At 40.5% G+C, this 16,182-nt stretch overlaps 2 protein-coding genes across 8 annotated transcripts in view; one reads left to right on the top strand and one right to left on the bottom strand.

Annotated features, from left to right (window-relative positions):
• TARS1 (threonyl-tRNA synthetase 1) overlaps positions 1-16,182 on the top strand; it is a 214,267-nt gene that overhangs the window by 129,805 nt on the left and 68,280 nt on the right. The gene's annotated exons all lie outside the window — the stretch shown is intronic.
• Positions 1-16,182, bottom strand: part of NPR3 (natriuretic peptide receptor 3) — a 52,522-nt gene that overhangs the window by 15,275 nt on the left and 21,065 nt on the right. For both annotated transcript variants that reach the window (XM_083466091.1, XM_083466090.1), the window contains exon 4: positions 1,666-1,801. In XM_083466091.1, the coding sequence (XP_083322217.1) occupies positions 1,666-1,801 (136 nt within the window). The remainder of the gene's footprint in view (positions 1-1,665; positions 1,802-16,182) is intronic.

Genomic DNA, 16,182 nt, shown 5'->3' with positions numbered 1-16,182 from the left:
TATCTGTTCCAATTTCAGAACTCATTGTTGGGTTCTTATCTAAAGGAAATATTTCCTTTCAGTTTAAGTACTTCCACTGGAAATTGAGGTAATCTTACACGGTAAGAAATGACAGATGTATCTGGCAAGAGCAGCTTGGTCTTACCAGTAAGGTCCAGCTGACCTTACAAAGTTTAATGCACGGGTGTGTGTTCTGGAGTTTGAACATATTCATAGATTCTAAGATTGGCAGGATGTGGGTGGGGCAGAAGGGCCCAAAAGGTTTGGCACTGAAAACCCTGAACACTTTGGCATGCACAATCAAAAATAGCAAATGGAGACCTTGAAACATTTCTGAATGCACACACAAAAAGCTGTTCAAAATCTAATACAGCAAAGAAAAGGAAGGGGGACTTGGCATTTTTGCATTTTTATTAAACCCAGCTTTTCAGTTATAAAACCTAAATGGAAAAGATGAAGCAATGTAAGGAAGCATGCTAATATATGCACATGAAAGAGTCAAATGGCTACAATCTTCAAAAACAAGGAAGGAGCCAAGAACCTTAATGATGACAGCTAACCTATTATTAAAACGGTTTTCTTTGTATATAAAATTACTGACAGTGATGCTATAAAAATGTAGACAACAGGGGGCTATTTAATGTAGTTTCTTAATATCTAGTGTGCAGGCATGCTATCTATACACCCTGTTTAAACATGTCACAGTCTCCATTTTTGCCTATGTTGTCCCTGTTAATACATACAGAAGTAGGGAGACCCTTCCAAACACAACATGTGAGGCATAAGGTGGTATGTAAAGGAGTGATAAAAAGCTGTCACTGCACATGTAGATGGAAACCATTATCTTCTTACCTCCTTATTACAAGTTGCCACTTCTTTTTTGTACCAATAATTATCTACTAGGAATCCTTAATTTATATCTCATCCTTTCAAGGAACCACATTATTCATGGTTCTACCCCCTTTCCCCTTTTTTATTGCTGGAAACAGCACAACACAACACAATCATAATTACAACAATGGGGGTCTTTTCCACCCTGAGCCCCACATTCCAGCAGTGGGTGTGCCAAAGCAAAAAAAGGGAATGGTAACCCCCCCTGTAATTTGCATTGGAGAGAAATCTCTCATTCACATCAATAGGAGTCCCAACCCATGCAAATTGGAGGCACTCTGAACTTAAGCTGGATCAGGACCCTCCATTCTCACATTGGCATTAATTTGCTTCAACTGAACCTTTTTTGTGTGAAAACAAATTGCAAACAAGAGCTCCCCAAGTATGGTAGGGACCACAGCAGGGAGCAAAGGTTTATAACCCTTCTACAGCACTATGCAAAAGACTCTCAGCCCCTGAAATTTGCTGCTCTTCTCCATCCTCCCATGCTAGCATGGATGGGATGGAAAAGGCATAAGGAGAGGTGATGGAGGCCAGGTAAAAAATCTCCAAGGGTCATATCTAGCCATGGTGTGTGTCAAAGCTTTTCCATCCTCTCAGAAAAGAACTTTTTAACAACCAGTGGGGAATGCTCCCTCGTTCTTCATTTTATGGTATGCTATCAGCAGGAGGTGACAGGTTTTATTTTAAGAAGCTAGATGGTACAACCGAAAAGTTACAGATTTTCCCAAGACTGGACAAACAAAATCACATCAAGCACTTGATTATTCCTACCTTCGTATGTCCTATTCCATGTCTGATGGACAATCTTTTCTCCATCTTTCTTAGTGAAGCCATTCTTCAAAACTTCCCGTAGAGCCAGAACATAGAGGATAATAGCATCATGGAATCCTTCTACAAACATGTTAACCTAAGGACAAAGCAAAGCTTTATTATTATACTGGGCCATAACAAAGCAGATGTTTGCAACATTCAGCAAAATCCCACAATTTGTACAAACTGATTAAGATCAGTCAATTACTGGTAAATAGAAAAAAAAAAGTAAACTTAGTATGTCTCAGAAGGTGGTAAAAATATATCCTGGTATTTCTCCTTATTGATGAAAAATCTACATTAAAACTGTGGAACCAAACAGAATGTCATTCTTCAGAAAAAATTTAATGGGCTATGTACTTTTTCAAAATTATTGTATTTAAGTCTTATATGCCAAGGAAAGGAAGCCTGCACCCCATGGGCAACATCCTCACCCATTTTTTTTTTTTGTGCAGCCCCAATGTTTTTGTTTTAGGGTTGTTTTTAAAGATACTGTATATGTGTGTTTATGTGTGTAAAACTTGGCTGGGGGCAGGAGGGTGAATTTCAGACTGCCTTTAGCAATTAGTTATCAACAAAGATTAGGCAGACATTAGGCAGACATGCACTGGGGTAGCCAACATGGTACCTGCCAAAAGTTGTTGGATTACAGCTCCCATTGATCTCAGCACACATGACTAGCATTCAAGGATAATGGAAGTTGTAGTCCATGTTGGGTGCCCCTGCTTTATACAAATCTGAGATCTTAAAACTCTCTACTGTCCTTACTCTGAGTCTACAACAATTACCCTACTTCAGTTGTATGTTTATACACATAATCCTTTAAATCATCTATAACTTTACCTGGAAGTAAGTCCCACTGACCGTATCTACTTCTGAGTAGGCATGCATTGCACTGTAACTCTGCTTTATCTTGTGAGGGTATTGATAAAATAATCTGTCATTGCTCAAACCATGAATAGCAGAAATGCTTCAGTGCCTGCTTTACAAAGCACCTTCATTGGCTATGGAAATACTGTCTCCCCGTTGTAACTGTGGTAGTTTTTTCAGACTGTGCTGGTTATTTTGTTTGTCTAATGATTGCTCTCCCCCAGCTCTAAGCCTCCCTTACACATCTGTGAACTCTGGGCTTTGCTCAACAGACTCCTTGTCTGTTGGAATATGAACCAGCAGCATGTTTTCTAAAGCGGTAAAACAATAAATAAAAGTTCCCCATCTTTTGTGGCCCTTTCAGTAAATGGCATGAGCTAAATGAAATGTCACTTTCCACTACAAATCTCCAAAACAAATAAATGGATTTGTGTTTTATAGCAGTTCGGTCAGTATTGTCCTACAAGGAATCCAACTGTGAGTGTACTCTCTCAGGGTTGCATTTACTATGCTTGGCCTTTTGGGCAAGCTCCTGTGGATTCAGAAAAGATGTAAGCAGCCCCTTCAAATTGGCAGGATTTGTCTCCAATAGCAAGCTCATGATACACTTTTCACTGTGTATTGATTTTTGTCTTTTTATTTCGTTCCTCCAATATGTTTGAAGTACACACTGAAAATTCAAGTTCAATATAGCTTTGAAACAAAAGTCAATGTGAAGTAAGAAAATTCAGGCGTGAAGAACAGGAACAAAAGCAAGTAAAACTAATCAAAAGTAGTGGAAAGACACTTTAAGAATCTTTACTGTCTATTTTAGGAATGCAATGAAGTTGCTTCAAAGGGAATAATATCATTGATCCATCCAGCTCAATATTTCTACATTGACTGGCTCTGACTCTCTGGGTTTCAGGCAGGGGTCTTTCCCAGCCCTACCCAGAAATGCAAGGGTTTGGAGCTGCATACTTTCTGCATGCAAGTGTCTACCACTGAGCTACACCCCTTCCCTTTGAGAGTAATCCAAAAGAGGGCTGAACTGCACATTTACTGTGTATATGCAGGAGAACACCTTAAAGGCAATTTGCTAATTTCAGGAGCTATATACTCACAATACATATACTAGAATAAAAAAAACTATACAACAATCTAACAGATGATTTATAAGACTGTTAATGCAGCAGTTATGTTCAACCAATAACACCAGATTGAAAATCCAAGATTCCATTTCGTTGATGGAGCAATGATGTGACATTCAAACAGTAGGAACAGACAGAACTGTAGCATACAAATTGAGGACATGTGGAATCTCAGCCATGTGAGGCAGGAGAAAGGCTCCATCTTGCCCATAGTCTGATTATCTTTCCATGGGCTATATGAATCATATGTGAAGACCTCTCTCTATGGAAGGCCGATGGAGGCGATGTGGAAAGTTTCCCCTCCTCTCCATTTCAGGTAATGTTTGCTAGAGGGGCAGGACAGTTCAGTGGCAGAGAGTGACAGAGCACAGGAACTACCCCCACATCTACAGTCCCATCACTCATGATGACTGGGCAGAAAGTGTGGGGGCAGCCTATCTCTCTCAGCTATCAAGCTTGGTTCAGGCCTGTATCATTAAGTGGTAGCAAGGATTCCAGTCTGAGCCAGAAAAGGGCCTGAACAAACTGGTACTGATGGAGTATATAAAGGATCTGTGTGTTTTTAGATGAAAGAGAATGGGCATTCCTGTATGGGGGAACAAGCAAAAGCGCACTATAAAGACTGATTAGTTTAAAGTTAACCTTGAGTCTCCTGGACATGAAATGCAACTTTGCACCTAACTTGCAATATTGAGAAAAATCCTCCTACTGAAGCTGGTATATGCTTTGGGAGGAACCCCAAAGAGATGCCTGCAGCAGAGGTAAATGGCTAATAGGAGAGAGAAACAGTGTCAAAAGGGGCTTAAGCAGGAGGGCAGAGGACATAAAAAGTTCTTTAGAGAAGTTGGGAGACAGGGTTGCCTACTCCTAAACAAGGGATATCCATGTAAGAGTAGTTCTGATGCCTGAAGGCATTGCTACCATTGCTTATCAGAGAACCCCATAAGGCAAGATAATAATGAAAAAAATCAGACAACCTGCCACTTACACAAATGAGGAAGATTAAATAGCCCTTGGAAGTGAGCCACCTAGCTACCAGGATTTGGTAATGCCAAATGTTTTCATCAGCTCCCTCTGGGCAACTAGATGGTATGCAGAAATAAGAGGGGGGTAGGGTTATGATATTAACTGTCCACTCCCCAGGTCTCATATATTTACTTAGCTAACAAGCAGGAACAGTGTTATCTTTTGGCACAAGGTTGGCAATTACATCACTGGAATTCTAGCATTTCACTTTCCAGACATTATGGGCGGCTTTCAAATGCAAAACAGTGGCCTGCTCGCTAGGGTGGAAAACCTGAAGGTAGACTGTACAACTTCAGGCAGCCAGAGGGGGCTCATGACTTCTCTTCCATGAGGGGGGAGCGAAGAATATAAAATAGGGGGGTTCTAACTTAACCTTCCTGGTATGCATTAAGAAAAAGATGCCTGCACAAATAAAATTGGCATGAATGGAAGAAGGCTAAACCAGAATTTAGTTCCCCAATATTTAGTTTTCTACTTGAAGAGGGGATTGTGTGGAGAAGCATTCAATCATGTGAGCCCGAACCTGCAATCTGAAATAATACAGAACTCCAGACACAGGTTTACCATCTTAGTGAAAACTAGGAACTGGCGGTGCTATGATGTCTAAAAAAATATGGCCTAGATTTTGGGCAACACTTATTTAGCTTTTGTTTTATAGCACAAGAGTTCAGTACAGATAAAATAAATGGTATTCAGAGACCTCGAAAAGAGTGCAGTTCATTACAAAATTTCATAACTTCAGCACACTGTGAACACTTAAGATGATTTTGCAATATTTGTGCGTGTTGATGAGCCCTTATCTCTTCCTAAGGTCAATGGCATTTCCTTTAGTCCATTCTAAAGATTTCAAAAGGGTGATATGAGGTTACTGTGCCTAGTACTGGCAACAGGAACAAGGAGAAAGCATGCAAACCTACAGCCCATACACATGTTCACTGCACATAGAGGTGGAGGGGGAAAGTCTTCTGCTTGAGACCCTGGAGAGCAGATGCCGGATGAAGGCATGCAAGGTGCCAGCCAACCATCTTAGGGACCTCACTCCAGATTTGTGTAGGGTTTGCTTCTTAGCCTTTTCTTCTCCAAAAGATATCCCGGAAGGCAGCAAAGGTTTAGGATCAGAGTCTTCCTTCTCCTAGGTCTAGCTTCCCAGGTTGATGAGCCCCATCTACCCCTCACTTCCCTCTACTGCATGTGCAGAAACCGCATTGTATCATAATGCTTATATTCATAAGGGTTTGGGAAAGTGCCCATTTTTTTTAGTGAATTGTCATGCATTACAGGTACGTAAGGTGCTGAGATTTCCTTAAGCATTTGGAGTCTTAAATTCCATAAAGGAACAGGAGCAGCTCAAGAAAGTTTGTCCTCTGAGGCAGAACAGCAAATGGCACTTGCCCTCCATTTACTCTCAGTCAAAGTCCATAGTACCTAAGCTTGGCCAAATTATTTTGGCACCTGAGACTGAAGATCCCACACCAGCCTTTTTCCTGGGAGTTAAAATACAACAAAAAATAAACTAAATAACTAGCAATTCTGTCTTTTTGTTATACCTAAAACCCGCTGCCTGAGGTGACTGCCTCATTTACCTGTAATATCATAATAGGTACTTTGGGCATTTTATCTGACACAGAAAGGTGGGCTAGAAATGTTTTTAATTTTAATAAATAAAAGTTCATTTGTAGTGTAAACATGCCCTAAGGGTTATGCTTCCTTTGAATAGTCACCTTGTTTTTGTAGCTCTAGGAGGTAAATTAATTTGTTTTGATTCATTTTTGGTTGCTCCCCACCCTTACATTTCAAAGTTGAAAATTTACTGATTTTGGAACAGCCACAGCCTGTCCTTTTGATGCAGTATAAATCTATCCTGCCCCTGGTCTGTGCAAGAGCGCTACAGTAAAAAAGGGGATTATATCTATACGGTACCACAGTGACAAATAGCTTACAAACAAGGAAGCAAAGTCCTTTATCTGCAAACAGTAGATCTTATTAGGGTTCCCAGTTGTATCTTTTTTATTACCACACTGTTTTTGAAGTGATTAACCAGAAAATAAATGGCTGTAAGCTCCTGGCAATGTTTACTTGTAAACTTACAATAAATCCCATAAATATTACTCCCCCCCCCCACACACATACATCACCAATGGTTCCTCTTATTGTCTTCCTACTATTGAAAAACAAATTGCCACTTCATTAGATTTAGGATCCGATATGAAGCCAAGGTTTGTTTTTTTAAAATGGATTTAAATAGGCTTTGAATCAAGCTCTAGGAGAGACAGACCCTTTGGCTCTGCATCAGACATCCCATTCCTTCCCGAATTAAGCTGACATCACTTTTTGTTACAAAGAGCAAAGGAAAGCTAGGTTGGTTCTATTTATCCTTACTCTATTTGTTCTCTGAGTGGCCAGCCATACTCAGTAAGGTTCACAAGCAGGGCACACTGGCAGTATTTGTCTCTTGATAATCCCAAACACTTGTCAACCAGATAGATGATGAAAAGGTGGTTATGTTAGGCTAACACAGGGTTGGGGGTCGGAAGAGGAGCCTGCTGGATCAGGCCAATAGCCCATCTAGTCCAGCATCCTGCTCTCACAGTGACCAACTAGATGCCTGTGGGAAAGCCACAAGCAGAACCTGAGCTCATGAGTGCCTACTCCACACCTGCAATTAACTTTCATTGTTCTAGTGTTCAAAAGAGGCATTGATCTAGTGTTCAAAAGAGGCATTGACTCCTATTATTGTTGTTATAGGAATTCTAAGGTCTTATATATATACATTAAATGTTCATAAATGTACAAGGTAAACACATACATAAGTATATAAGCCACATGTCTGAAATAGCACAGGAGAACAATCCTGAAGCCATTCTGACACTCCCAAATTGACCTCAAATATTTCTCTGCAAGGAGGAAGGAAATGGGAAAAGCTTTCCAATTGTCTTTGGACTGTAGGGGCTTACACCTCCCTGTAAATACAGTCTGGCAAGTATCTGTTAAGCTGAGCACACTATCAATATGCATAAGAGATCCAGGAACTAAATATTTACCATCTCAGCCAGGCTACCCAGAAAAGGCAATCAGATAAGGCATTATCAGGTATCCTGGCAGACAGGAGAGAAGCAACACACTCAAATTTTTGCTAGGGACCACCTCTTTCTGTGATGTATGTATGTTTTGGGGGGTGGTATCGAGCTACAGGGTAGGCAATTTCAAAAGTCTTTATGAGAGCTTGCACACCAATGTTCTGGGTTCCTCTCCTCCCTCCATACGTGGAGTAAGCGGGAGACCCTGCTGCAACAGTTTAATAAAGATCATGCTTACTAGCTGCCTTGCTTCTCAATATTCTCTGGTTGGCCTTTGTTATTTTCTCCTACTGATAGAGAACCTACATAAGGACTCTATACGGGCTTTTGGATACCCCATAAGGGAAAAAGGAGCAGTTTTTTCTTATAACATTATTGTTACATGTTTATTGCTCCCTGCGAAGATGAAGCTTGTATTTAACTTGTACTGGATTATTGTGTTCTGAGTGTGCATGCTCACTTTCATTTGGATACCCCATGTGTTCAAAACACTGTGCAGTGTACACAGCCTTTAGACCCTTGGGAGAAAGGCAGATCATCTACCGTATTTTTCGCTCTATAAGACGCACCAGACCACAAGACGCACCTAGTTTTTGGAGGAGGAAAACAAGAAAAATATTCTGAATCTCAGAAGCCAGAACAGCAAGAGGGATCGCTGCGCAGTGAAAGCAGCAATCCCTCTTGCTGTTCTGGCTTCTGGGATAGCCGCACAGCCTGCATTCGCTCCATAAGACGCACACCCATTTCCCCTTACTTTTTAGGAGGGAAAAAGTGAGTCTTATAGAGCAAAAAATGTGGTATGTAATACATAAAAAATATGGCCAGTGAGCAAACAGAGAATGCTAAACATTCAAATTAAATCAAAGGCTGTGCTTTGAGTGGGCCAGAAATCCAAACACAGAGACATACACAAAAGGCCGCTACTAGAGACATTCAATCTCAACTAAACTACACAACCAGGAACCCAATGCGACTCAACCCTCATGCTCCAGAATGGAATGTGGCATCCCTCGCTGTGGCTTGTGTCTTCTCAAAGCTTCCTCACTGGGTACGCACCATTCTGTCATTGGCTGGCACTGATTGGGCTACTGTCATGCATACAAAGGCTGCACAGTCTCAGTTGGGAGGTGTGTGTGGTAATTTGACCTATAGTCCAGCACCACCCAGAAGGTCACAGGTTCTGCATCCTGGCTAAAAGATTATTTCTGGTTGAAGACACCCAGTGAGCTTTGTGGCCCCACAGGGTTTTGAACACAAGCTTTCTTGCTTCTGTCCATCCACTAGATTATACTGGTGGTAACAGCTAGTAATAGTTCTCCTACCTCTCTTTGACTACAAAACCCCTTACTATGTCACCAAAATTAGCTTTCTGCATGATTCATTCACCAGTTATCACAAATCCACATGCCAGCTAACTTGGAAAACAGCAGCTACAGAATTTACGCCATGGAATGGGCATGTCCACCCCAAGTTAAATGTGTACCGACATGGTCCTAAAACCGATGCACACTTCGGATTCTCTGCACATCTTTTTTTTTAAACAAACAAACCATCAATGGTCTGTGGCAGATCTTAGAGCCACTGCACTTTTAGCAACTGGTATCTCTCATATCAGCGATAAGTCTGTACAATAAAAACCACAGGAAAGTTAAAACAGACATCAATTAAACATTGTGGAAGGATGTATTCTTAATTGCCTGCATAAGCCTGGGGGAATAGAGAAATTTTCAGAAGATGTTTAAAAGTTGGCATAGCAGGCCCATGTGTGTGTGTATTTCAACTGTTGATTTAGAAAATTGGAAACAACTGGGGGTTTTTAGGTTAGTTTTTTTCCTGTTTTTATTTTTTGTATTCTTGTGTAGCTACCTTTTTTTTGCATCTGTTTTTGTATTGAATGGAAATAAGAGTATAAATATACCGTACTTATTTCTGTATTATACTGTATTATAATTAAATCATTTTGAACTGTATGTAACCATTACTAAGTTTATATAACTTTATTTAAAAACAAACAAAATACACCACTATGGCCAATGGACAAGGACACTTTAAGAGTCACTGCCATTGCAGAAATCACACATACGACACCCAGATGAAGTCACTAGTTCATACAAATGCCTCATCCATTCAGCCCCTGTGGTGGCACACTCCCAATGTTTATTACACTGGAGCTGTCTTCTCTGCAAACTTGCTCTAAGAATCCCAAAAGTCAGAAAATATGCACTGATTAAAATAGATCTGACAACAGAGGTGCTTCAAGTCTTGAGAGAGAACTAGGGATGGAGGAAAATTTCATCCTGCATTTTTAAGTGAACTGACCTAATTCACACCTCCTAGATTAATACATAGATTGGAGCATGTCCTGAATTTTGCAATGGAGTTCTAAAAACATACCAAAACCAATTAAAAATGTGTAATTAAGGCTAAAGTAACCTTAGACATGCATGAACCACTATAAAAAATGTAGTTAAAAATGTTTGAGATACATATGGAATAACATATGCATTTAAATATTTAAATATTTATCTTCATACTTTTTTAAAAAAAATATCACATTAATGTATAATCAAGGCAAAACTGCCTTATGAATGAACACATGTGAAACTGACCTGAAATCAAATCAGACAGATCTGTCCATTCCTATTCAAAACACACAGGTATAGCTTTCTTGTGTTTCATTCTCTCAGTTTGAGGCTGTATTGCAAGAACTTCGAATTCAGATAATCAAAAGTTTATATTTTGGTTTTGGGTACACAGAAAATAGTACTATAAAGTCTTAAAGTACCACAGGACCAAACTAATGGTTTGAAGGTGCATAGGATGTTCCATTACTGGATATGTTCCATTGTGCCAGAAGTGGTTTAGTTCTGCTGGCCACATGACCCGGAAAGCTGTCTGTGGACAAACGCCGGCTCCCTCAGCCTGAAAGCGGAGATGGGTGCCGCACCCCATAGTCACCTTTGACTGGACTGTCCAGGGGCAGCGGTGGAGTTAGCTGCATGAACACCCGGAGCAGCGGCCATGCCGTGCACCCGGTGGGGGGGGGTGAGCTGCGTGGGGGGGGTGATCTGCTGCACGTTGCCGCACACGGGGGCGGCAGGGCGAGCCCCCCATGGTGTGCCTTTTTGTCACCCCCTCAGGGATGACACCCAGGGCGCGCCGCCCTGCTCCCCCTTCCTACGCCCCTGTCCATGGGTCCTCTAGCTTTACCATTTTTAAACCTGGGGACTGCTTCTTTATGTGCTGCTTGGAGAAAGAATAGAATGCACATATACTCAAACTAGTTTGGACAAGCTTTCAGTAAATGGGGACTAAATGTAAGGCTTGGAGTTTTAATATTGTTGGTTTCAGGACGGGGAATTCTGGTGTGTTTTTACAAGTGCTGTTTTAAATTGTTAAAGTATATTTTTAATTGTTAGTTTTGTTTAACCAACACTAAGACTTTGGGGAAGGACTGGGTGTGACTGCAAATATATCCAGGGAACACCAAGTTAACATAGATTAATTACGTAACCCTGCCCAAATTAATAAACTCAATTTTGTTAGGAGCCCAGGGTGAGGGCATTTTCTCTCTCTCCCAACATTCAAAGCCACAAAAACAAGGTAGGATCTAGCCCTGCAAATATGTGCAATTTAAAGATGTTGCCTTAAAAATGATTAGACACGGTCACGGAGGATAGCTCAATCAACAGCTATGAGTCATGGTGGCTAAATGAAACCTCTGTGTTCAGAGGAAATGTATCTCTGAATACCAATTGCCAGGGGGAACAGCAGCAGCAGCAGACAGTCCTCTTACTTTTGTGCTCCCTAGCAGATTTTGACCTGCCACAAGGGAAAACAGTATGCTGGACTAGATGAGCTTTTGGTCTGATATGCAGCAGGGCACTTCTTACATCATGGATGGGTGGCCTTCTAGATGTTGTTGCATTGTAACTCCCATTGGCTATGCTAACTAGGACTGATGGGAGTTGGAGTCCAACAACAACTGGAGATCCACAGGCTCTCCATCCTTGTCTTGTCTTAAATTGTTATGTGTGCTACCATTGTGCACTACAAACACCACTGCAATGTTTGCTAGAGAGCTCCCAACAGTTCAGGCTTAACTTTTCATTATGTACCATTTCAACGTATTTTCATTATATTATCATTTCAACTTCTTAAAAAAAAAATACAACTCTAGAATTTTGAAAGTCACTGTTATTATATATTTGAATGAAGCAGAATTAAGGAACAAATTAGATGTCATATTAAATACATCTTTGCATTTAACACACAAGCTTTTTAATACAAACCTGCTGGTGTGGTGTGTAAGTGTGTATTTAACTCTTTCTTCCCCTAATATGATCCTAACAAAAGTCTATCAATGGGAGATTCTCTCTCATTCAGACAGTGGCCTCAGAAGAGTGATTGTCAACAGCATGAAGGGCAGAAAGGTTTAACAATTCCCCCGGCTCTTGCAACCCCAGTAATTATCAGCTGCTACTAGCTGCATTTTAGAACACTTGCATGCTAAATGCATTTAACATCTAGTTTGGCCCTAAATTTCAGGTGTCAGAAATGGTAGCAGTCAAAGGTTAATGTATTGGGGTAGGTACAGAATTTGTACTGGGAGCATGAAGGCATTCATATAACACAGTCCAATGTTCCTCCAAACTTAACGTTCCTAAATATATAAGTTTAGTCATAGCTGTAAAGGTTCACAGTGCTCAGAAGGTCTCATTGCCCTCAGGAGATTTCTCATTGGGACAGACGTTTTTAGCATCTAATGGAAACAGAAAGCTCAAAACACACAGCTTTTCATTACAGAGAACCAAACCACAGTATGGACTCAAATATCAATGCAGGTTCCTTCATTTGGGGTACAACATGTCCAGCACTGAGGGCTACACTTGAAGGATACCGCACATGAGAGAACCGATTCTACTTTGTATATTTTTCTTTCACATGTTGCATTGCTTGTACATAATCTTTCCTATGCCCTCCCTTTTCAAAACGTTTAACTTTAATCGTGAACAATACATGAGTCCATAATAGGACTCCGTAATAGGACTCCATCCAAACAAATTGGGCCTTTTCCACATCATATTTTTTTTACTTACCTTAAACAGAAGGGCTGCAGGCTTAGGATGCAATCCACATTTCATTCAAGCTAAGGGCCACAGATTTTAATAAGAGTTGGACCCCACGCCACAAAAATATGCCTCAGGTAGGATCCATTTGTTGCCTTCTACTGAATTTTATCTATTTTGTGCCATAGCATTTGCAGTTCTTTAAGAAGATTCCACAGTAAGTTCAACGGTGTTGATATACACACATTTCTTTTGGCACATAGATGTGCTACTTAATAATGCCCCTCTAGGCCAAAAGTAAGCATAGCAAGAGCTATGTGGCTCCTACCAGAAGCAACATCTCCTCTTTCCCCTCGCAGCCCCTGTAATGTCTAGTACTACAGAAAACATGACCTGATATTACTTACTGTTCCCATATCCACAAGTAGCAGACAGTGCAGTGGAGTGCAAGCGTGGAAACTCACAGCACAATGATGTACTGCTACACTTAATACTAAGCATTAACAGAGGACAACTACACATTGAATTGCTGCTTTTGGTGATGAGCGCGTGGCTCCTATATCTTCCAGCTCTGGCAGGATTTAAAGCTGACTGTTACCATGTCTTTGTTCAACATTGCTTTGTGGTTGTTTTTGATCCTGCCACTAATCTGCTACTGCTGGTGTATGAATTTTGTATTTTCTTATTTTATTGTTGGCTTCATTTTGATTTTGTAAACCACTGTGGATCTCTTTGATTAGCAATGCAGAAATATTTTATGAAAGAAAAAAACTGGCATTGGCACAGCTCTTATGCCCTGGGTTTGAAGTTGATTAGGTCTGCAGAATGTGAATCTATCAAAACTGCCTTGCAAAAACGTACAAAAATCCTTCAGTTACAACTTAACCTACACCCTAGCCGTATGTTACCATAAAATTAATTCCAAGCCTCAACAACACCTTACAGCAAGGATGGTTATACCTTAGAGCAGTGGTTACTAGTCATGGTGGCTATGATCTGCCTCCCTGGTCGAAGGCAATAATGCTTCTAAATATTAAGTTACTGGAAACTACAAGTGCTCTTGTGCTTGGGTTTTGCTTGTGGGTTGTGCCAGCAGGAACAGGATGCTGGACAAGATGGGCCATTGGCCTGATCCAACAGGCTCTTGTTATGTTCCTATGGGGAACCTGTGGTCCTCTAGATGCTGTTGGACTACATACTTCCATCATCTGTGACCATTGACCATGCAGGCTGGGGCTGATGGGATTTGTAGTCCAGGAGGGCTGCAGGTGCTCCTCATCCCTGCTTTATAACAATATGTTGAATATACTACCAGGTTAGTTTTCTTCCAATCCTACTTGCTCTAAATGTCTCCAAGTATTGCATTCAAAGGAAAAGATTCCAACTGGGGATAATATGCTGAAAATCAATAAATGGACCTAAGGATTAGGTTGCTAAACTACTAAACAGAACATTGAATGCGCCTGGCCTGGGTAGATGTAGTCTGTTTCAAAATGTCCACATAAACAAGGGACAAAAATGCATTGGGGCATAAGGAAAAATAAGAGTGTAATTTTATTCATTGTCAGTAAACATCAGATATCTTGGGCTTTATCCTCTCAACAAAGATAGTGGGAAAGCTCTTGCTGACTTTGGTGGCTATACAGTCATGCCACAAACTTCTAATTAATAGTGGATTGATTCTGTCAGCAAAACATAAGCTGCCATGTGAATTCAGTTTTTCTTGCCACTGAAAGCAAATCTGCGGTTTGCTTTTATTCTTTCAAAGACAATTAGCAAAGCACTCCAGATACTGAAAAGTTCTATTCATTTGTACAAATTATTCCTTGGCAGCAGCCTATTTATTTCCTCTCCTTTCTCTCCCGATGCATTTAAAAGAGGACACAAAAGCCTGCCTGCCATTAATCCTACTTGGCTGGTTTGGAGAAAGACAAGTGGTGCACACACCACTGAACATGTAACATTTTTGCTTTCTTTTAAAGAGATTTTTAGGAAGTGCTTAGCAATCTTCCATCACCTCCACTCTCTGTGACTGTATAGTCCCAATTAATGGATAATGGTTTTTTTTTGGGGGGGGGATGCCTGTGTGTGCGTGAGAGAGAGAAGTTGGGGGAATTGGAAGACAGATAAGTGGGAGTATTTGGCATGGAAATTATGGACCAGCTGACAAGCATTCCAATTTCTGCTGCCTCCCATGTAGCTTTTTAAAGATAATCAACACAATGCTAAATTGTTACTTCAGAGGACTGGCAGTGCCTTCAACTCTCATTGACAAATGTTGTCTAACTGACCTGCTCATTAGAGAGAGAGAGAGAGAATATCTGATTAAAATAATTAATTTAATGCACTGGTGCACATTCTTTCAACAAGAAAAGTTATAAATCAAATAAGGCCTGCTCTTCATTCTCTCCGACATTAGTGTTGCGGAAATGCCTCTTAGAGTGACAAAACTCTGATCCCACCAAACAATGCAACCCCGCTCTATCCAGCCAACCTTGCTGGAATGTTTGTTAAATTAGTTAATTTTCCCCTTGCTTTTAAATGAGAAGGAAAAAACAAGCCATGGGTGGCCTTGCTAACCTCAAAAGGCCAAATAGCCAAGGTTATAAAATCATCTCAGCTCAGAATACTGGATCTGAAATAAAAGCAGCATTTATTAAATTCTACCCCCAAACCAGTAACAGAGGTAGCATTAATAATTTTGAAAAGCAAAGCCTAAGCCAATTTCCTGTAAGAGTGCAGAATCATTTAATAAAAATGGACTGTGCCTGAACTTTAACTGAAAAACAATTTTTAGTAAACTAGGTATGTCAAGATCTATTTTTACTCTGGGGTTGTCCTTACTTTTTACAGGCATAACAACACTATAATGGGTACAAGCCATCACACACTCATTTTCTTATGCATATTCAAATCATACCCCTCTTCAGCGCTCATATAGTATAATATTAATGTTTTTTTAAAAATTGAAATTGTGGTTTTATAGCATGAAGAATGGACAAATTATTCATTTGTTGCAATACACTTGTTCTCCAGCCAGTAAGGGCAATTTGTGTGCATGTTTTGCGGTGGGGGATTCACACATCTTCCCACAGCTACTGCTTCCTTTGTAGCCAAATTGCACTTTGCCAGCAATAGAAATGTGCAACTTTCCTAACATCCAACCAACTGCAGGTGTGCCTGGAGGAAGAAGATTATCTGGACCCATTTCATTCTGGCTTCAGACCCAGTTCCAGCACTGACTACCCCAATTGATGACCTTTTATCTTTAAGTGGCTTTTGACAGAACTGTCCGTGATGTTCTTC

This window comes from Podarcis liolepis (assembly GCF_965112155.1).
Source record: "Podarcis liolepis genome assembly, chromosome: 11".
NCBI classification, from domain to species: Eukaryota; Metazoa; Chordata; class Lepidosauria; order Squamata; family Lacertidae; genus Podarcis; species Podarcis liolepis.
The sequence above is the reverse complement of the archived record's forward strand: the minus strand, read 5'-3'. Positions and strand labels throughout refer to the sequence as shown.